The following is a 24,023-nucleotide window of genomic DNA, read 5'->3' as shown; positions in this document are numbered from 1 at the left end:
GAAATGTGGCAGCCGATTTGCACTCAGCAAACTCCCACAAGCAACAATGTGATAATGATACCAGATACTCTTTTTCTTTGTGATGTTGATTAAGGGATAAATATAGGCCAGGCCACAGGGGATAACACCCCTTCTCTTATTCGAAATAGTGCCATGGGATGTTGTACATCTACCTGAGAGAACAGACCTCAGTTTAACATCACATCAAAAGATGGCACCTCTGACAGTGCAGCACTCTCTAAGTACTACACTGGAGTGTCAACCAAGACTTTTGTGTTTATGTCCTCGAGTGGAACTTGAAACCACAACCTTCTTGACTCTGAGGCAAAAGTACTACCAACTGAGCCATGGCTGGTACTTAAATACCAATGCAAATAGGAATGGCCATGCAATTTCCAAAACAATGTGGTCTGTTAACATAGAAGCAGAGTTGGTACTCCAATACTAGGCAGGACTATATGAGACTGCTATAAAACAGCTAGATATAACTACCAAAAAGCACTGGTGCACTCTCCAATGGTGTCATGAGTAGAAATACCATGCAATGCATTACACAAGCATTGAGTAAGCCATGATAGGATATAGTATAATTCTCTGATTCTATACAGAGAAGATATTTGTTCCTACATTCAATCATCACTCTGTAATAAATGAGTTGTTCTCAACAATAAGCATCAGTGTCCTTGAGCTGGATAGGCAAAGTTCACTGGGATTCCTGCTCCATATGGGTATCCTTATAGGAACGTATGTGGGTGCACGCATGCATGTGGGTTTGTATGAATGCATGAATATGTAGAATGTATGCACCATGATTGGATAGTCCACTGGCACTGACTCTTTCGGCTGATGTGAAGAATAGACAATTCAGTGAGGTGCCGGAGAGATACATGTAACTTCTCAAAAGAAATGGAAGAACAACTTCAAAGAAACCTGAAACTGTTCTGAATTCACTGAGCTTCAGAATGCAACTTGCATTTAAAGAGGTGGAGACAGTAGGATGTAGAAATCACTCTGCCTGAAGGGAGAATTCGCCATTCTCTTCTGCAGCATGGATCAATGACAATAGAACAGCCCAAGAGGAAAGGATGAAAATGCTAGATGCTTTGGTATGGGACCAGGAGCCGGCCATTAACAAGATGACAAGGAACTTCCACATCCTACTTCTTTATGAATACTGATCTTCCATTTCCTAATGTCCCCTGCAGCTGAGGAAAGTGCTATTAAAAATTACATTTAGAAAATCAGGGAAATCCTCGAGGTTTTTTGCGTGAAATAATTCAGCACTGGTAGTTTGAAGGAGTGTCTGGCTGTAAACTATCGTGGCTGTATGATCCATATATAGGACTGAGAAACATCACAATTATCACCATACCACAATAATGACAGCATTGTTAGGAGATGATGTGTTAATTGAAAAGTTTCAATATTTAGACAGTCCCTGGGGTGTCTCTGAATATCATGTTTCAATCTATTGCTACAGAATATGAAAGTTCAATCTGTCAATGTGTTATATGTTGGGAATCCCAAACAGCTGTATGTATGAACCAGGACTTGTAAAATAATACAGTAAGGCATTGAAAGATAAACAGGTTGTAGATAAGCTTGTAAGAATAGACTCAAGGATTTTGGAATCTTACAATGAAATACTGGTTTGAAGATGGCATTTCAGGAATAGCATGATACAGAGAAACCTTTTTTCCAGGCACAGCTCTGGTGATGGCTGTGGATTACTAGCTTCCTCCTATAAATTCAAGTCTGCATGATCAAAACTAACACTAACCTAGATTGCGCCTTGGAAATTCTGGCAGAAAATGGAGTAGGGTTGCCTGCTGTCGGATCCTTGCCCCAAAAACTTGCTGCGACAATTTTTCTTGGCATTCCTGAGGCGTAGCACTACACCCACCTCTTGCCCTACCTACCACATGCCATTCCACACCATTTTCCTCTTCTACCATGTTACACAGGATTACATAGGATATACAGCACAGAAACAGGCCATTCGGCCTAACCAGTCAATGCTGGTATTTATGCTTCACTCGAACCTTCTCCTGTCTTGTGTTCCCCTCCTCTGGATTAGAACACCCATTTCAAAGAGATGTTGGCAGATCACAGGAAGAAGAGTCCTTGCAGACTAGAATAGAACACGAGCTAGATCCAGAAGAAATAAAAACAGAAGGTCTGCAAGGTGGATGAGCAAACTGGCCATGACACTGTGGTACAGGAAGCCATTCAAGTGGGGGGGAGCAAAAAGGAATGTAGTGGTAGTAGAGGATAGTATAGTGAGGGGGATTGACACTGTTCTGTGCAACTGGGAGCGTTAGACCAGAAGGCTGTGTTGCCTACCCAGTGTCAGGGTTCGGGACATCTGCTCAGGGCTGAACAGGAACTTGGAGTGGGAGGGGGAGGATCCAGTTGTCGTGGCCCATATAGGTGCCAACGACATAGGTAGGACTAGGAAAGAGGTTCTGCTCAGACAATATGCGGAGCTAGGCACCAAATTGAAGAGCAGAACCTCAAGGGTAATAATCTCTGGATTATTACCTAAACCACGTGCCAATTAGCAGAGGGAACATAGGATTAGTGAAATGAATACATGGCTCAAAGACAGGAGTGGGATAAGTGAGTTTCGGTTCATGGGGGCACTGGCACCAGTACTGGGGAAAGGGGGGCTGTACCGTTGGGACAGTCTGCACCTGAACCATGCTGGGACCAGTGTTCTAGCAAACCGTATAACTAGGGGAGTAGAGAGGGCTTTAAACTAAACAAGGGCGGGTGGGTGAGGGATCAAGCCTGGGTAGATGTAGCAAACCAAAGGGCTTGAGCCAAGGCAGGAAAGCAGAATAGTAATGTAGGAAATGAAGGTCAGAGAATGACACGAAGGGACAGAAAGAAAAAAACCTAAGAACACACCAACGGTCGAGACTAGATGTTCTAAAGATAACAAAAAGACAAAACTAAAGGTTCTGTATCTGAAGTCATAGCAGTCATAACAAGGTAGACAAACTGATAGCGCACATTGAAGTAAATAAATATGATCTGATAGCCATTACGGAGACGTGGCTGCAAGATGACAAGGATTGGGTCCTGAATATTGAGGGGTATATGACATTCAAGAAGAATAGAAAGCTAGGTAAAGGTGGAGGGGTAGCACTCTTAGTCAAGGATGGCATTGGTGCAATAGTTAGAGATGTCCTTGGTTCAGGAAATCAGGATATAGAATCAGTTTGAATGGAGTTGAGGAATAGTAGGGGAAAGAAGTTACTAGTGGGAGTGGTCTACAGGCCCCCTAACAGTAACCATAATGTAGGACAAAGTATACAGGAAGAAATATTGGGTGCTTGTGATAAAGGGACAGCAATAATCATGGGTGATTTTTATCTACATATAAACTGGAAAAATCAGATTGGCAATAGTAGCCTGGATAAGGGGTTCATAGAATGATTTTGAGATAGTTTCTTTAGAGCAGCATATTCTGCAACCAACCAGAGAGCAAGTTATATTAGACTTGGCATTGTGTAATGTGACAGGATTAATTAATGGCCTCAGAGTAAAGACAACTCTAGCGGCCGCAATATGATTGAATTTTACATCCAGTTTGAAAGGAAGGAGTATTTTTACTCTGGGTTTAATTTCAATATCTGATTTAACTCCGAGCAATGCAGATATCACACTGTGTTAAATAACCAGTTGGTTTATTTCAAGCACATTAACACTAACAATAAACAGTCTTATAAATTGTGGCACAGGTCTTTCATGGCAGGCAGTGTTTGGCAATATCCTGTGTTCTGTGAGGCAGCTTCAAAATGTCTCCCAGAAGCTTCCAGAAATTTCTCACAATTCCACTTCTGCTCTCTAGGTCCACTAGAGGTTTAAGCAATCAAACTGATCAGTCAAACACTACATTTTTCCCTCTTTTGACTAAAGATACTATTTTCACATTAACGTATCCTAAACAACAAACATATATACATCAGGTTATTTCGTAGCATTCAAATTTTCGGTTTTCTCGAAGTACGGTGATAGTCTTTGAGAAAGGAAATTCTCTTAGGTCACTCCCTTCAGCCTCTCCTCTGAATCAATTGTCAGATCCTGAACCTGCTTCATCAACTGTTGAAACATATGTGGCATGAGCTTGTTCAGGATCCTTCTCAATTGTCAGAATAGTTTGTGTTTTTTGCTCATCAGAATCATCAGAAATATCATCACATTTTAATGTAGGTTTCCATGCATTCTCAGATTTCTTTAGCTGGATATCATTTACAGTTATATTTGCAATAATCTTCCTTGGTTCTCTCCTTTGCCTGTGCAGTGACTTCCTTGATCCAACATTTAGCACTGCTCCTGCTCGCCCACTTTGTGGATACCATCCAAAGGATGGTGTGAGGTCTGTGCCCCGGGACAGGATTCGTGAGTGGTCCAAAGGTCTTGCAGTTGGTTTGGACTGGTTAATCTTGTCAAGAACAACATCGCTGATTGCTGGCAATCCATCTGGCTTCGGAGTATGAGCTGCTGCGAACTGGAACCCAGGGAGAAATTCTTGGTCATATCATTCTTGCCCTCTGGATTTAGCAATTTCCACTGCTGTTCTTCGAAGGCAGACATCAGGCTGTCATCGGGGCTTTCTTTGGTGCTGATCTCTGTGCTTTCACTTTTGGAAATGAACTCTGAACCATTCTGTTCAGGTTCTAGCTCCTGATCCTCATTTTCTTCCATGTCTGCTTACAGATTGTGTCTTTCATAGCAGGCAGTGTGTGGCAGCAGTCTGTGTTCTGTGAGGCAGCTTCAAAATGTCTCCCAGAAGCTTCCAGAAATCTCCCACCATTCCACATCTGCTCTGGAGCCCCACCCAGAGGTTTAAGCAATCAAACTGATCAGTCAAACACTACAAGAAGAGTGGGTCTGAGACTAGTATTTTAAACTTAAATAAGGGCAACTATGTGAGTGTGAAAGCTGAGCTAGCTGAAGTGAACTGGCTTGCTAGGCTAGGAGATAGATCAATTGAGAAGCAGTGGCAGGCATTTAAGGGGATATTTCAGAATACTCAGAATAAATATATTCCTACTATAAAGAAAAATTCTAAGGGGAGGACCCCCCAACCGTGGTTAACTAAAGAAGTTAAGAAAAGCATCAAACTTAGGGAAAAAGCATATCATTTTGCAAAGATGAGTGGCAGGTCAGAAGATTGGTTAGAATATGATAAATGGCAGAGAATGACTAAAAGGTAATCAGGAGAAATAAATTAGAGTACGAGAGGAAGCTAGCTAGAAATGTAAGAACCTGATAGTAAGAGTTTCTACAGGTATTTAAAAAGGAAAAGATTAAGTCAAGTGAGCACTGGTCCTCCAGAGAGTGAGAATGGGAGTTAATTGTAGATAATAAGGAAATGGCGGATAAAATGAACAAATATTTTGCCTCTGTCTTCACTGTAGAGGATACAAAAAATATTCCAGAATTAGCTGTAAATCAGGAGGTGGAAGGAAGAGAGGACCTTGGTGAAATTACAATCACCAGGGAAGCCGAATTGAGCAAACTGATGGAGCTGTGAGCTGACAAGTCCCCGGATCCTGATGGACTTCATCCTAGGGTCTTAAAAGAGGTGGCTAATGAGGTAGTAGATGCATTGGTGTTATTTTTTCAAAATTCACTGCATTCTGGAAAGGTTCCATCAGACTGGAAAGCAGCAAATATAACCTCTCTATTCAAGAAGAGGGGGAGGCAGAAAACAGGTAACTATTGGCCTGTTAGCTTGACGTCTGTCGTGAAGAAGGTGTTAAAATTGATCATTAAGGAGGTTATAAGTGGGCACGTAGAAAAACTCAAGGTAATTGGGAACAGTCAGCATGGTTTTGTGAAAGGGAAATCATGTTTGTGAAAGGGAAACCAATTTATTGGCATTCTTTGAAGGAGTAAAATGCGCTGTGGATAAAGGGGAGCCAATTGACGTACTGTATTGGATTTCCAGATGGTATTTGACAAGGTGTAAAAGGTTATTGCACAAAGTAGGAGCTTATGGTGTAGGGGGTAACATATTGGATAGAAGATTGGCTCGCTGGCAAAAAACACAGAGTATGCATAAATGGGTCCTTTTCTGATTGGCAGGATGAAATGAGTGGAGTTCCGCAGGGGTCTGTGCTGGGGCCTCGACTTTTTACAATTTATATCAATGACTTAGATGAGGGGAGTGATGGCATGGTAGCTAAATCTGCAGATGACACAAGATAGGTAGGAAAGTATGTTGTGAAGAGGACATAAGGAGGTTGCAAACAGATAAAGATAGGTTGAGCGAGTGGGCAAAAATCTGGCAGATGTAGTATCATGTCAGAAAATGTGAAATTGTTCACTTTGGCAGGAAGAATAAAAAGACAGAGTATAACTTAAACGGAGGACAACTGCAGAATTCCGAGGTGCAGAGGGATCTAGGTGTTCTAGTGCATGAGTCACAAAAAGTTAGTATGCAGGAACAGCAAGTAATAAAGAAGGCTCAGGAATGCTATCCTTTATTACAAGAGGAATTGAAAATAAAAGTAAGGATGTTATGCTTCAATTATACAGGGCATTGGTGAGATCACATCTCGAATACGGTGTGCAGTTTTGGTCTCCTTATTTAAGGAAAGATGTGATTGTATTGGAGGCGGTTTAGAGGAGGTTTACTGGATTGATACCTGGAATGAATGGGTTGTCTTCGGAGGAAAGGTTGGACAGATGGGACTTGTTTTCACTGGAGTTTGGAAGAGTGAGGGGAGGCTTGTTTGATGTTTATAAGTTCCTGAACGGTCTTGACAAGGTGGATGTGGAACGGATGTTTCCTCTTGTGGGTGAGTGCAGAACTATGGGGCACGGTTTTAAAATTAGGGTTTGCCTTTTTAGAACAGAGGTGAGGTGAATTTTTTTCTCTCAGAGGGTTGTGCGACTTTGGAACTCTCTGCCTCAGAAGGTGGTGGGGGGGGGGGTGGTCATTGAATAATTTTAAGGTGGAGGTAGATAGATTCTTGTTAGGCAAGGGAATCAAAAGGTTATTGGGGGTAGATGGGAATTGGAGACACAAACAGATCAGCCATGATCTTACTGAATGGGGGCCAAATGGCCACTTCTGCTCCTAATTCATATGTTCGTACGTAGAAAGTGCTGGAAGTATTCAGCAGGTCCAGCAGCATCTATGGAGAGAGAAGTAAACGTTTCAGGTCTGTGACCATTCATCAGAACTCTGAAGAAAGAAGACAGACCTGAAATGTTAACTCTGCTTCTCTCTCCACAGATGCTGCCAGACCTGCTGAGTATTTCCAGCACTTTGTTTTCATTTCAGATTTCCAGCATCTGCAGTATTTTGCTTTTATTCTAGATCCAGAAGACATCTGCAGTGGTTTTGCAGATGGGTTAATTTGGTGTGTGCATCAGGAGCTGCTATTAATTTTGTTTTCAAGGGATTATTGGGACATCTGGACATCATTAAACAATGGATTTCCCTTAAACCTCTCCTGTTCTATTACCATAAGAAGAGTATCAGAATGCCCAGTACAGAAATCATAGGTACCACATGTTGTGTAATCGCTTTAAAAGTGATGCCCCTTTAAAATCTTAGAATACTAATGAGCTAAGTATCAGGATGTAGTCATGTGGCTACATGCCAGCATCACCCTGCAACAGTAACACCCAAAGGAAGGTTCTGTAAGTAGTTTGCTCTGTACTATATATATAATAGTTAGCTGTGATAAACCGGTTTGAGATTTTCAACAACTGGACTCCAAGCATCTCATTTATGTTGCATCAGACAACATAAAGAATTCATTACACCACAAACAGCCTCTGGCCCCCTAGTTGCTGGTACTGGTGCCTCCCCGTCTAAAAGCCCACAGTGAGCCACTTCAATCCAGAAAATAACTTTTTGGGATACAGTGTATGAGTAACTTAGGTGTAGCATGTGTAATAAACAGATGACTTTGGAACAAAAGTTCATAAAGATCTCCACCACTAAGGTTTGCTTCACTTCATGTCTGGGTCTGTTGTAGATTAATTGATGGAGATTTGATTACGATGATTAGTTAGTAACTCCGATATCATTGTATCCTGCAAATATCAGGATGGTAGAAGGCGACTTGGTGGTCCTTGGTCTTTTCTCATCTCACAGTTCCTACATTCCGAATATTGTGGGTACAGCTCATAAAAGGGGCATCACCCAAAGAGGATCAACACCTGATTTCTTTGATGAAGATGGTGAATTGTAAGCTGACATCTAGGGGCAATTTTAACCTAACCCGTTGGTCGGGAAACTGATGGGATCGGGTGTAACTCTGGATTTACACCCTAGCTGATTTTCCTGTACTTTGAAGTCAGGTGTAAAACCAACGGCCACCCAATCCCATGGGTTTCCTCGCCAGTAGCTTAAGTTAATATGACCAAAAGTCACCAGTTGAAATGGGGAATAGGAGAAACAAGTGTGTATGTGGAAGCATGTTGCAAGGGAAATCACGTTGAAAGGAAAAGGAAGGGGTCCAAGTACTGATCCTTTGGGGTAGTGACTCTGCAAATAATGGTGTGAGGATGTGAAGAGAATCATTGCAAGAGATGCTTTAGCTGTGCTTCAATATGTTAATGTGGATCCACTATGTATAATGCTCCATCCCCAGTCTTCCATTTTAACATTGGTATTATCAGCTCACTTATATCATGTAGTATATCTCACTCACTATATTAGTTACTAAGCATAGAACTACATAGCATTTACAGTAGAGAAACAGGCCATTCAGACTAAATGGTCCATGCCGGTGTTTATGCTCCCAGGGAAACTCCTCCCATCTACTTCATCTAATCCCACGAGCAGATCCCTTCTAAAACTGGTTTTCCAATGTAATTTTCTTGTTTTCCTTTGATTAATAGCTATGTATCCACCTCAGAAGACAGGAGAAAAAAGGTAAATTGCAGAATACCAACATGAGAGCATACCAAAACTTTTAGGCAAATTCACATTTAAGTTATGGCAGAAGAAGAAGAGAGTCCCTGTGGAAATGCAGCATGGTTGTCCTTATTTATTGCAGGCTGTGCTCATCATGTGCCATTTAACCTGATTTTAATAGTTGTTTATTAGGCTGCATTGCCTATTGACATACAGACTGACAATGGAAACGGTTTTATGTTTAATCTGCTTGAGCACAAAATATGCCATGTTATCCAAACATATCGTGATATGCAGAAAAAATGTCACAATTATACCATACTGAGAAATTTGTGCAACTTTTACCATTTTACTTCTCATGTCTATATTATATTGGCATAAAATGAGACTATTTTATGAGCCTGTATCTTTACTAATGCAGGCAACCTATTGATCAATGCCTGTCATAAAAGGATAGTTGGAAAATTTGCTGATCCTATCATCAGAAAACCAATTAAACCATTCAACCAATAGCATGTTCGGTATTTTCACTCCCAGGTGCAGTACAAATCCACACAGGCCAAGAAGGTCCATGGTTTCATCTACAGTGTGATGGAATTGTCAATCACAGCCAGTGCAGCACAATGGGATTGCTCCAATTCAGGGTCTTCAGGCTAGGGAAGAGAAAAGTGAGCTTCCTGATTGATGCCTGGTGAATCTGCCGGAATGTGTGCATCAGATACGGACAGGATCAGGTCTGGCTTTGATGTCCCTTACAGTCAAATAATGTTGATGCTCCATTCACATAGTTCACAGATTAAGAAAAGCCCCAGTTTGGCACAGTACCAGAGGGCTGCCAACTCTCATGGAACTGTACTCCAACATGAGTTCATACTCCCATGAGAGAAAATCAGCGGAAGGGGTGGACCTGTATTATTCATTACTTCAGAATCCTGTTGAAAGTAAGTCAATAGCTTGGATTGGGCCTTTTGTCTTATGCAAGTTGTGTTGGCAAGAAAATTGGTATAAATAAAAATGACAATATTGGCAGAAAATAGTGTAGGAAAGGAGAAAAACAAGGAAATTAGATTCAATGGAATCTGTCTAACTGGCAGGTTCGACCTTGCTTACCTGCCACAGTTAGCCGAGCTGTCCTGCTCACTATCGCCCCAGCTCCCTCTACTGAGGCCTCGCACTGGTACAGTCCTTCATCAGGTCGATGGTGCTTTGAGTGGACCACGTTCTGTATCATTATTGATCCATCAGGCATCAGCTGCCGCCTCTCGTCCATTGCCAGGTTTAAGAAGACTCCGTCTTTTCTCCAGCCAATATTCACTGGGCCTTGGTCTGCTGTCGCTGAGCAGTTTAATAGGAAAGATCCGCCTCGCACAGTTACAGTGTCGGAAGGCTCAGAAACAAATCTCAATGTTATGAATCTTTTGATCTGGGAACCTGAAATGCAAAGAAATAAAGATGTGGATTAAAAATGGAATAATGCACTGGTATGAACAATCCTGCAAGTTATAAATTACTTGGTGATTCTCAGTTTTATTTCTATTGATGCTGACCGATGATTACAGGGGTGCTGTCATCTATTGCAGTGTGTCCAATACCTCAGCCACTAGTTACTTGTAGCTAACTGATAATCCTTATAGGGCTAATTGCACTTTTAAATAGTAAATGAATAAATAAGTAATAGAGAGTGTCATTAGGGACATTATCTCAATACTCATATTCAGATGACATGTTAACATGTACTGCAACCTTTTGACACGTTTGTGGTATAGTTGTAACATTAATAGCAGAGTGCACCAATGCTTTTTTATTATGTGCACTGTACTTTCTTGATTACTGCATATTAGTTAGCTGTTAAAATGGTGTGTAACATGGGTGAAAACACCTCAGCACCATAAAATCAACAATACATTGTATGGAGAGAGGATCTGTCATAGTGCTCAGCATGACCAATCAGAATAATCATGCCAGGCCAAGAGAAAAAAGCAAGCCCAACCAATGCTGAGCAGCTCCAATTGGGCACGTGATGGCAAAGGACAAGCAGCATCCAACCATGTTCTGGATGGAGAGTGGGGACAGGTCTGACATGTCTCATTACACAAGTCAACGTTCTCAGCAATCTCTCTGATTAAGTCAAAATACTGCTTGCAATTGCTGGATACAAACCTGGAACCTGAACCAAGTTGTGCTATATCTGATCAATTCATGCCAGAATTCCAAACTTTGGTGAAAAAGACTGCAAACTTTTGCACTGATTTGTGGTAGTTGTTTGTTAAATAAAAATATACATGCGAAATACATTCACCTATGTTATGTGTAAGGCATCTTCTACAAGATTTCATTCATGTGGCTACAATGGTGTTACCACAGCCATGCCTGTAGCCAGTCAGCAATTCCTACTGAACAACAATGATCCAGTGATTCTTCTTGCAAGAAGGTCAGTAAATTGCAATGATGCAATCATTGATATAATGAAAAGTGTGGTAATGGTATGTTCATGTCTCCCGGAAAATTCATTCCAAAATAATTCAACGTAAAACAGTTACCATATTTGAGAAGATAGATTTAAATGATAGGAATTCTCCACATATTAGAATCTCACCCATCTGTCCCTCCAGGAATATCATTTTTTTTCGGGAGATAGCTGTTCATTCTGGTGGGGCTTCCAGTTAAAATGAACCAGTATGGGTGCTGTGTGCTTTATAATGCAAGCTTAGGAAACAATGTATCGCACCACTTGTTTGCAAAGCCATGGCAACATGTTTAAGTGCATACTCCTGTGTGAAGGATCCATATTATTCAAAAAAGAGGCTACATGAAAGATCAGGTGATGGGTACTAAAAGATGCTTCCTGTATCAGGCCTAAAATCCTTAAAAAACCTTTCGCTTGTATCACGATCCTTCCAGGTTCTTGAGTACAATAAATTAGTCCGAAGGTGCAATAACCATTTGGTAACTGTCCTGGATCCTAACTTGCATCAAGGCTGGCCAACCACTGGCCTCACCACTCCCAATCTCTGTAATCTGCTCCAGCCTTACAGTCCTCCGAGATTGCTGCGCTCCTCCAATTTTGGCCTCTTATACATCCCCATTGTTTTTACCCTGCCAGTGACAGCTGCATCTTCAGCTGACCTGGTCCTAAGCTCTGGAATTCCCTCCCTAAACCTCTCTGCCTCACAACCTCTCTCTCATTTTTAAGACTCTCCTCAAAACTTGCCTTTTCTCCTAATATCACTGTTTGTCAGTGGGAAATTTTATTTGATAATCAATTCTAGAGGTGCTTTATTAAGCTAAAGGTGCTATATAAATGCATGTTGTTGTTCCTGCTGGCTTGTCCAAAGATTATTCACTACTTTATAGCTAGGATTTCTGGCTATTTGACTAGAATTCCATTGAATTGTTTTGACTGCCAGATGACTGAGCTGAAGGACCTCAAAGATAGGGATCTGATAAGCCAATTGTCCAGGTATACCTCTTGAGATTTATATCTATATGAATGATTGGTTCATCATGATAGTGCTGAATCTGTGGCTGGTGCAGCATACAATAGTTCCACTGAATCTGTGACTAGTATAGTTCACATTAGTTGTTCAGAGTCAGTGACTGGTGCGCGAAACAATGATCCTTCTAAGGCTCAGTGGATCCAGTATGCTCAGTCCATTTAAGCATTTGCATATGTTGGCATGAAATTTCTGTCCTGCTGCAGATGAAAGGGATTCAAATTTGCTGCATTGCAAGGCCAGAAAGGCACTCACATAAACTGCATTACTGCAATGGAATATCACCCTATTCCTAACATTGTACTATCTGTAGAGGAGCCAAAATGTCTTTCAACAAGTTCCATGAGCAATTTGTCATTTTTCTGTTGTAATTTCGCGACGGTGAAAAATCCTGAAAATGCTGAATTATATATCATATTTATGTTGCTCTCCCACAATGTCACCTCAACAGTCACCTGACATATTTCAGCCCTAACATCAGAAAATATTCACTAAATCCAGTAGATTGTTAACAATATGCATTGGCACGTTAAATAGAAAACATAGGCAGGTGGAACTAGGTGAGAAGAAATAAATTGAATCGGACGCATCAATTGACATCTGGCGATAGACTGACCAAAATGAATGAGTGGTTTTAAAAAATACACATACACTCTTAAATGGAGCAGCTAGCAATAATCATCTTGGTTTGTGATAAAACTTCACACGTCAGGAATTTACTTGAAAGGAATCCGTGACCTTTGCCTTTTTATGGGGACATCACCAGCAACCAATTTGTTCTTTTCTTCCATTAGAGCCTCTTTTGTTGCTGTGACACTGTCTGCACAGATCGACTTGCAAATATTCTTTTTCTCAGGGAATGAAAGAAGAATAAATAATAAGCAATGAACAAGGTTTGAAGTCAAAAATGAATTTTCTTCCAGCTCTCTTCGTTTCTTTCAGAGACATTGTCAAGTAGGAACCAAGAAAGTAAATGAAGAAGAAGATTGCCTTCCAAAGCAGTGATAAATGGAGATCATAGAGTAAGTCACTTCCTCACAAAAAGATTAAAAGCAGTATTGGCAGGTAATAGGTTCCTAGCCAGCCTCCAAGAAAGGAAATGGAGCATGGCAAGCATGGGGTCATAAAGAAAAAAACAAATTAAGAAATTGAGGAACTTTTAACTGAAAAATGAAAGGGTTTACAGAATGATATAAGACAGAAGGACATCATTTGCCAATTGCGCCTGTGCCAGTTCTTTGAAAGAGTTATCAAATTAGTCTCCACTACTCAGCTCTGTCCCCATAACCCTGTAATTTTTTTCCCTTCAAGTATTTATCAAATTCCTTTTTGTAAGTTATTATTGAATCTGCTTCCACCACAATTTCAGGCATTGCATTCCAGATCACAACCATTTGCTATGTAAACAAATGCCTTCATATTGCCTGTAGTCCTTTTGCTAACCATCTTCAATGTGTTCTCTGGTTACGTCCTTTCTGTCACTGGAAACAATTTCTCCATTTTTATTCTGTCAAAACCATTCTTGATTTTGAACACCTCTATCAATCTCCTTTTAACCTTTTCTGCTCTGGTCCAAGGAGAACAACTTCAGCTTCTCCAGTCTCTCCTCCTAACTAAAGGCCTTCATCCCTGCTATTCTCGTAAATATCATTCAAAAGAGAATTTAAAAATGCTTGTGCAAAATGCTGGTGTATGCCAATTCGTTTTGTATTTTTTTAATGTTAGGAAGATAGGAAGAGAAGTAGGCCATTTAGCCCTTTAAGCCTGTTCCGCCATTCACATAGCTGATTTGTGACCTAACTCTATATACTCACTTGGCTCCATATTCCTTAATAACCTTGGTTAATAGAAATATTGAAAATTAACAATTTTCCAGCATCAACTGTGATTTGTGGAAGAGTGTCCCAAACTTCTGCCACCCTTTCAGTATCGAATTAGAACATAGAACATTACAGCGCAGTACAGGCCCTTCGGCCCTCAATGTTGCGCCGACCTGTGAAACCATCTGACCTACACTATTCCATTTTCATCCATATGTCTATCCAATGACCACTTAAATGCCCTTAAAGTTGGCGAGTCTACTACTGTTGCAGGCAGGGCGTTCCACGCCCCTACTACTCTCTGAGTAAAGAAACTACCTCTGACATCTGTCCTATATCTATCACCCCTCAACTTAAAGCTATGTCCCCTCGTGTTTGCCATCACTATCTGAGGAAAAAGATTCTCACTATCCACCCTATCTAACCCTCTGATTATCTTATATGTCTCTATTAAGTCACCTCTCCTCCTCCTTCTCTCCAACGAAAACAACCTCAAGTCCCTCAGCCTTTCCTCGTAAGACCTTCCCTCCATACCAGGCAACATCCTAGTAAATCTCCTCTGCACCCTTTCCAAAGCTTCCACATCCTTCCTATAATGCGGTGACCAGAACTGCACGCAATACTCCAGGTGCGGCCGCACCAGAGTTTTGTACAGCTGCAGCATGACCTCGTGGCTCCGAAACTCGATCCCCCTACTAATAAAACCTAACACACCATATGCCTTCTTAACAGCCCTATTAACCTGGGTGGCAACTTTCAGGGATTTATGTACCTGGACACCAAGATCTCTCTGCTCATCGACACTACCAAGAATCTTCCCATTAGCCCAGTACTCTGCATTCCTGTTACTCCTTCCAAAGTGAATCACCTCACACTTTTCCGCATTAAACTCCATTTGCCATCTCACAGCCCAGCTCTGCAGCCTATCTATATCCCTCTGTAACCTACAACATCCTTCGGCACTATCCACAACTCCACCGATCTTCGTGTCATCTGCAAATTTACTAACCCACCCTTCTACACCCTCATCCAGGTCATTTATAAAAATGACAAACAGCAGTGGCCCCAAAACAGATCCTTGCGGTACACCACTAGAAACTAAACTCCAAGATGAACATTTTCCATCAACCACCACCCTCTGTCTTCTTTCAGCTAGCCAATTTCTGATCCAAAGCACTAAATCACCTTCAATCCCATACTTCCGTATTTTCTGCAATAGCCTACCATGGGGAACCTTATCAAACGCCTTACTGAAATCCATATACACCACATCCACGGCTTTACCCTCATCCACCTGTTTGGTCACCTTCTCGAAAAACTCAATAAGGTTTGTGAGGCACGACCTACCCTTCACAAAACCGTGCTGACTATCGCTAATGAACTTATTCTTTTCAAGATGATTATAAATCCTATCTCTTATAACCTTTTCCAACATTTTACCCACAACCGAAGTAAGGCTCACAGGTCTACAATTACCAGGGCTGTCTCTACTCCCCTTCTTGAACAAGGGGACAACATTTGCTATCCTCCAGTCTTCCGGCACTATTCCTGTCGACAATGACGACATAAAGATCAAGGACAAAGGCTCTGCAATCTCCTCCCTGGCTTCCCAGAGAATCCTAGGATCAATCCCATCTGGCCCAGGGGACGTATCTATTTTCACACTTTCCAAAATTGCTAACACCTCCTCCTTGTGAACCTCAATCCCATCTAGCCTCGTAGTCTGTATCTCAGTATTCTCCTCGACAACATTTTCTTTCTCTACTGTAAATACTGATGAAAAATATTCATTTAACGCTTCCCCTATCTCCTCTGATTCCACACACAACTTCCCACTACTATCCTTGATTGGCCGTAATCTAACTCTAGTCATTCTTTTATTCCTGATATACCTATAGAAGGCCTTAGGGTTTTCCCTGATCCTATCCGCCAGTGACTTCTCGTGTCCTCTCCTCGCTCTTCTAAGCTCTCCCTTTAGATTCTTCCTGGATCCTTGTTTTCAAATCGCTCCATGGCCTCACCCCTTCACCCTCTCCTCCAGCCCCACACCTTCCAAGATATCTGCGCTCCACCATTGCCTAGGCCGCAAGTCCCCTCCAAGTCACACACCATCCTGACCTGGAACTATATCGCCGTTCCTTCACTGTCGCTGGGTCAAAATCCTGGAACTCCCTTCCTAACAGCACTGTGGGTATACCTACCCCAAATGGACTGCAGCGTTTCAAGAAGGCAGCTCACCATCACCTTCTCAAGGGCAATTAGGGATGGGCAATAAATGCTGGCCTGGCCAGTGACACCTACATCCCATGAATGAATAAAAAAAAAGTTCAGGAATACCCTTCTTACACCTCTCCACCTTGCTTTCCTCCTTTCAGACGCTCCTTAAAACCTACCTCTTCAACCAAGCTTTTGGCCTAATATCTCTTTTTGTGGCTCGGTGTCATACTTTGTTTTACAATGCTCCTGTAAAATGCCTTCGGATGTTTCATTATGTTTAAGGTGCTATATAAATATAAGTTGTTGTCGTTGTAGCTTCACTCTTGCAAGGCTTGGCTGTAATTTTTAGGCCATGTCGCCTCGTCCTAAATTCCCCAATCAGCAGAAATAGGTTCTCTCTATCTACCCTTAATATTTTGAAAACTTTGATCAAATCACCCCAAAATCATCGAAATTCCAGGGAATACAACCCTAGTTTGCATAATCACGCCTGGTAATTTAACCCTTGGAATCCAGGTATCATTCTGGTGAATTACACTGCACTCCCTCCAAGGCCAATATATCCTTCCTAAGATGTGGTGCCCAGATCTACTCACAGTACTCCAGGTGTGGCCTAACCAAGGTTTTGTATAGCTAAAGCATGACCTCTAGCCCCTTATATTCTAGTCCTCTAGATATAAAGGCCAGCATTCCATTAGACATTGGCGGCGCAGTGGTTAGCACCGCAGCCTCACAGCTCCAACGACCCGGGTTCAATTCTGGGTACTGCCTGTGTGGAGTTTGCAAGTTCTCCCTGTGTCTGCGTGGGTTTCCTCCGGGTGCTCCGGTTTCCTCCCACATGCCAAAGACTTGCAGGTTGGTAGGTTAATTGGCCATTATAAATTGCCCCTAGTAAAGGTAGGTGGTAGGGAAATATAGGGACAGGTGGGGATGTGGTAGGGATATAGGATTAGTGTAGGATTAGTAAAAGTGGGTGGTTGATGGTCGGCACAGACTCGGTGGGCCGAAGGGCCTGTTTCAGTGCTGAATCTCGAAACATTTTCATTATTTTCTGTACCTGTTCATGACATTTTAATGACCTATGTACATGGACTCCTAAGTCTCTTTGTCTCTTTGGACCTCCACTGCTTCTAGCTTTTCACCATTTAGAAAGTACTTTGATCTATCCTTTTTCCCTCCAAAGTGGAGGACCTCACACTTGCGTACAGTGAAATCCATTTGCCTCAGTTTTGCCCAATCACTTCATCTTTTACTATCTCTTTGTAATTCAATGCTTCTATCTACAGTGCACAAAATGCCACCTATCATTGTGTCATCGACAAACTGGGATATATGGCTCTCTATCCCATCATCAATGCCATGAATAAATATAGTGAATAGTTGAGGCCGCAACACAGATCCCTGTTGGACACCTGGTCACAACCCACTAATTATAGTACCTTGCTGTATCTTCTGCTCAGCCAACTTCTTAACCAGGTCAATAATTTGCCCTCAACGTCATGAAATTCCCCGGTCTCTTACGAGGAACTTTGTAGAATGCCTTCTAGAGCCAATATAAATAACGTCCATAGACATCCCACTATCCACTACTTTAGTCACCTCTTCAAAAAATTCAATCAGTTTGTCAGGCATGATCGACCTTTTACAAATCCATATGCAAAAACAAAATACCTCGGGTGCTGGAAATCTGAAAAAGAAACAGGATCAGATTTTATTCTGGCGACAGGGGTCCCAGTGGTGGGCCGAGGTAGGTGGGGCGGGGGTGGGGAATACCCCTTCTCGGCCCTCCATCAGACCCCTGTTGGCATTTAATGGTAGACGGCTAATTAACTGCCCACTGTTAGGGACATCCTCCTGCCTCCAGAATTGCCAGACAATCGGAAGGAACTGAAAGCGCGGCAGTACTGGAGGAGAACCAGGGAGAGGTAAGTGGATTTAGGGTTGTCAGGGCCAGTGTGGCGAGCCCTGGCGATGGGGTTGGGGGAGGGAGGGGTTGGTAAGGTGGGAGATCAGAAGCTCATCTCAGGGTCAAATGTGACACCAAGGCTGCGAACAGACTGGTTTAATCTCAGACTTGTCAGGGAGAGGGATGGAATCAGTAGCTAGGGAACAGAGTTTGGAGTGGGGAGCGAAAACAATGGCTTCAGTCTTACCAATATTTAACTGGAGGACATTTCTGCTCATCTAACACTGGATGTCGGATAAGCAGTCTGATAATTGTCTGGTGCTGTTTGAATGGTCACCTCTAACAAAGTAAATGAAAAGCTCATTACACAATGCTCTGTTTCTTAAATGATGAAACTGAGTTGCGGAGCCCAGGCCCAAAGGAATAAATTTTGTAAGCGTGAGGTGACTGGAATGAAGCCTTGCTACACAGGAGTGCAGATCACAGTAGCAACCTTATAGTGTTTAGTGATTTATCTGCAAGCTCCACACTCATCGATTAAGGCTCTGCGCTGGAAGCCTTGAATTCCAAAATTTACTCCAATGTGCCAAAATTGAAATGAATAAGATATCACCAAATATAAATCATGAACAAACAGTTGGATGACACCAAGCTTAGGTTTTATAAGGTTATCAGAATGAGACAGGTGGGATGGATAGAAGAAAGAGAGGAAAAAAGGATGTAAGTTAACTACCTCAGTATTAGAATATCGTTGATGATCCAAGAGAATCTAAATTGGTACTGGGCTTCCAGCATCACTGTGGCTCAGTGGGCAGCACACTTGCCTCTGAAGTAGATGACTGTATGATTAAATCCCACCCTAGAAACTTAAACATAAAATCTAGGCTGACATTCTAGTGCAGTACGAAGGGAGTGCTGTGCTGTCTTTTGGATGGGATGTTAAACCAAAGTCAAGTCTGCTCTCCTGGATGGACATAAAAGATCCCATGACACTATTTTGAAGAACAGCAAAGGAGTTATCCCTGGCAGCCTGCCTAATATTTTATTTACCCCTTCAATCAGCATCACTGAGAAAAACAGATTATCCTGTCATTCATGGGAGCTTGCTGTGCACAAATTGGCTGCTAGATATCCAATATTGCAACAGTAACATGTTCAAAAGTACTTCATTGGCTGTAAAGTGCTTTGGGACGTCCTGAGGTCATGAAAGGTGCTGTATAAATGCAAGCTTTTTTTTTTCTTTTGCTGCCTTACGTTTGTATTCACATTAATAGTAAACTCACATTAGATCAACACAGCAGGAGAACACCTCACTTCAGAAGAAAAACAGAGACTTCCCACTGGACTCCAGCATATACCTTAGAAGATAAATGTGGAGCACTGTTAATATGAGATCAGAGGGCGGGGCAATCGGTGGCCCCACTTACCAGCTTAACCAAGGTTGCAACATCAGGTAAAAGGACCAGGCGAAGAATCTTCTTTGGCCATTTGATTTAATTCTTTCAAAATAGCCACCCTTCCCTTACTGTATCTGGCTGTTTCTTAAATCAATCCCATGTCTTGGCCTCAATCACCTTTGCTGGCAACCTGTTGACTTGTATAAAATTTTGATTCATTTGTGGGATGTGAGCATCGCTAACTAGGCCAGCATTTGTTACGCATCCCTAAGTGCCCTTGACAACTGAATGGCTTGCCAGGCCATTTGAAAGGGCAGTTAAGAGTCAACCAACCATATTGCTGTGAGTCTGGAGTCACATGTAGAAACATAGAAAATAGGAGCAGGAGTAGGCCATACATTAATGATTGAGATGAGGGAACTGAATGTAATATCTCCAAATTTGCAGACAACACAAAACTGGGTGGGAGGGTGAGTTGTGAGGAAGGTGCAGAGAGGCTTCAGGGTGATTTGGACAAGTTGAGTGAGTGGGCTAATGCATGGCAGATGCAGTATAATGTGGATAAATTCCCCAACATCATTTCTCTACTAGTACTGATTTCTTTCAGTTCCTCTCTCTGACTAAGTCCTGTGTTCCCCAACATTTCTGGTATGATATTTGTGTCCTCCTTTGTGAAGACAGAACCAAAGTATGCATGGTCAGCCATTTCTTTATTCCCCATAATAAATTCCCCTGTTTCTGAATGTAAGGGACTTACATTTGTCTTCACCAATCTATTTCTCTTCACATACCTATAGAAACTTTTACAGTCAGTTTTTATGTTCCCCGCAAGCTTCCTCGCGTATTCTATTTTCCCCTTCTTAATCAATCCCTTGGTCCTCCTATGCTGAATTCTAAACTGCTCCCAATCCGCAGGTCTGTTGTTTTTCCTGGCAAATTTATATGCCAGACAGGGATAAACAATTGTTACAGGTCATCCATGCACTCTTTAAATGTTTGCCATTGCCTATCCACCATCATCCCTTTAAGTAACATTTCCCAATCCGTCATGGCCAACTCGCGCCTCATACCTTCGTAGTTTCCTTTACTAAGATTCAGGACCCTAGTCTCACAATCAACTACGTCACTCTCCATCTTGATGAAGAATTCTATTATATTATGGTCGCTCATCCCCAAGGGGTCTCGTACAACTAGATTGTCAATTATTCCTCTCTCATTACACAACACCCAGTCTAGGATGGCCTGTTCTCTAGTTGGTTCCTCAACGTATTGGTCCGGAAAACCATCCATTTACACTCAAAGAATTCCTCCTCTATGGTATTGTGACTAGTTTGATTTGGCCAATCTATATGCAGATTAAAGTCACCCATAATTACAGTTGTTCCTTTATGCATGCATCTCTAATTACCTGTTTAATGCCATTCCCAACATCACCACTACAGTTTGGGGGTCTATATACAACCCCCACGAACGTTTTTTGCCCCTTAGTGTTTCTCAGTTCTACCCATACAGATTCCACATCGTCAGAGCTAATATCTTTCCTCACTATTGCGTTAATTTCCTCTTTAACCAGCAATGCAACTCCACCACCTTTTGCTTTTTGTCTGTCCTTCCTAAATACTAAATATCCCTGGATGTTCATTTCCCATTCCTGGTCACCTTGCAGCCATGTCACCGTAATCCCGACTATATCATACCCGTTTACATCTATTTGCGCGATTAATTCATCCACTTTATTACGAATGCTCCGCACATTAAGGCACAAAGCCTTAAGGCTTGTCTTTTTGACATTACTTGTCCCCTTCCCACTATTTTTCACTGTGGCCCTGTTTGATTCTGGCCCTTGATTTCTCTGCCTATCACTTTTCTTATTCCCCTTACTCTCTTTTGCTCTTGTCTTTGATCTCCACGCCCCCCCCCCACCCCCCGACTCCTTGCAAAGGTTCCCATCCCCCTGCCATTTTAGTTTAAACCCTCCCCAACCACTCTAGCAAATACTCCCCCTGGGACATCAGTCTTGGTCCTGCCCAGGTGTAACCCGTCCAGTTTGTACTGGTCCTACCTCCCCCAGAACTGGTCAGACCAGATAAGGATGGCAGATTTCTTACCCTAAACGACATTAGTGAACCAGATGGGTTTTTACAACAATCAACAATGGTTTCATAGTCACCATTAGACTAGCTTTTTTAATTCCAGATTTATTAATTGAATTCAAATTTCACCATCTGTGGTGGTGGTGGGATTCAAACCCATGTCCCCAGAGCATTAGCCTGGGCTCTGGATTATAGCCCACTGACATTACCACTACGCTACCACCTCCCAGTGTCCTGCTACTATAGAGTAAACAATGGTACCAGGTTTCTCCAGCCTATGTAATTCAGTAAGTTGCTTCTGAGGTTCCTTTAAAATAGTCGTAAATGCAAGCAAAAAAAATGTACAACACACTAATTAAAAGGTTAAAAACAGCTCATGATGTTCATTTCAGCACCAGATGATCGTGAGTTTTTGTGAGGGCTTTGTGGCATTCGGATCCATCTGTCAAAGTTGATAGAGCGAGGTAGAAAAGTGACAAAGCTTATATCAGGTGAAAAACATGGCAAGAACAGAGTATTCCAACTAGATACGAAGGAGATGCAGCAGAAATGAGAAACCACAAAAAAGCTGGGAAAAGAAACAGAGATTTTTCTGCAAAAGGTAATGCCCAATGCAAAAAAAAAAACTGTGGTCAAATAATATCTTCCATGTAGTCTCATGAGAGAACATGGAAGGGAAACTTACATCAACCATAAATTATATTACCTGACAGCAAAGTATTAGCCATGATTGTGGAGAGGTCCATGATCCATGGCTGACAGACTCAGCTGAAAGAAGCCATGCTGAGGCAAGAAATGGGCATAAACGATGAGCGAAAGAGGGAGGACTAGGGGCAATTCAAACTTTAGTCCTATATGTGTTGGTTATTAATTATTCCATTTCTAAGATAGCCTAATTGTGTAGAAATCTTGGAAAGGGGGGCTTTGAGCACTTCAAACTCACAAAATCACTAAAGCAAATGTAACAGTACTTAGGTATGCATATGTACATATCCAAATACTTATATCAGGGGAGTTTCTGCCGAGCTTCCACCGGCTGTGAGCATGAGTTTTTAACCTTTGACTTTCACTGTAGTTTATTGACACATCAAGGAAACAAAAATCAAATAATAAGTTGCTTCCACTAGTATTTGCTGCTGTCCTCACCCTCACTTCATTAAGAGTAAGAGTAAGTTTCTGTGATATTGATTTATTTTGGCAGTTTATAACGTATTTTAATAAAATGACCAATCACTTTCTCAAGGGAGGAGACAATTTTTATCATGTATTCTGACCAGGGTATGTTCAGAAGCAGCTTATCTAGCATTATGCTATGGCTGGAATTTTACGCCACCCCAGCGGGTCAAATGGTGGCGTGGGGGTGGGGTAAAATTGAGCAACAGGCTCCGGGAGGCCTACCCGCCCCGCTTCCACCTCCGGACAACTTTACGGCGTCGGGCGGGGGGTGGAAAACGGCCCACCTGCCCGAGGCCGATCAAGGCCCTTTAGTGGCCACTTAATGGCCACTTAAGGGCCCTCGCCCGCCTCCACGGGTATTTTACCGATGGTAAGCGGGTGTGCTGGGGATATGAACGGCCGCCCAGCGATAGCTGCCGGCCATTGCACGCCCCGGTGGGGAGGGCATGGCAGCCGGGCACAGGGTGCCCGATTGAGGGCCGCCCCCCACCTCCCAACCCACCCCCGGGAACCAAAACACCCCCCACCCCCCAAACGACCACTCCAGCCTCACCAGGGAAGGATCGATCCCACTGGTGAGGCATGCCCTACTTACCTTCCCTCCTTGATCCACGGCATTGGCTGGGCTGCAGTCCCAGCAGTGGACACCGCTCCCGGTGGCGTTGCTGGGACTAAGAGCTGCCGGCCCGCTGATTGTCTGGCAGCTCACTGAGGCGGGACCTCCTCCCTCAAGTGGGTGGAAGTCCTGCCTGGGGACAATTGAAGCCTGGGGACCCGTAAAATACGAGACGGATCCCCAGGCTAGGCGGAAGCGGGTTTACCACCGACTTTCACATCGGAGTTCGGCTCCCGTCCATCCACCGTAAAATTCCGGCCTATAACAATGCATACAAGACATACTATTCCCTTGAACCATTCAGCTATGATCATTTCAGTTTAAATCACATGAGCCTGGCAGTTACCATTTACATTTGCAAATGTTCATATGAAATCCCTCGGCTCTTTTAAGAGAAGCATTAACCTATTCATT

At 42.5% G+C, this 24,023-nt stretch overlaps 1 protein-coding gene across 1 annotated transcript in view; it reads right to left on the bottom strand.

Annotated features, from left to right (window-relative positions):
• The window catches only part of dcc (DCC netrin 1 receptor), a 1,023,267-nt gene extending 1,005,214 nt beyond the window's left edge, over positions 1-18,053 (bottom strand). Inside the window, exons 1-4 of the mRNA XM_068054526.1 lie at positions 17,943-18,053; positions 13,105-13,235; positions 12,689-12,855; positions 10,001-10,321 (exon numbers count right to left, since the gene is read on the bottom strand). Coding sequence (XP_067910627.1) covers positions 10,001-10,321; positions 12,689-12,855; positions 13,105-13,235; positions 17,943-18,053 — 730 coding nt within the window. The remainder of the gene's footprint in view (positions 1-10,000; positions 10,322-12,688; positions 12,856-13,104; positions 13,236-17,942) is intronic.
• Positions 18,054-24,023: the final 5,970 nt, after the last annotated feature.

Source organism: Heterodontus francisci, chromosome 1 (genome assembly GCF_036365525.1).
Source record: "Heterodontus francisci isolate sHetFra1 chromosome 1, sHetFra1.hap1, whole genome shotgun sequence".
NCBI lineage: Eukaryota > Metazoa > Chordata > Chondrichthyes > Heterodontiformes > Heterodontidae > Heterodontus > Heterodontus francisci.
The sequence above is the reverse complement of the archived record's forward strand: the minus strand, read 5'-3'. Positions and strand labels throughout refer to the sequence as shown.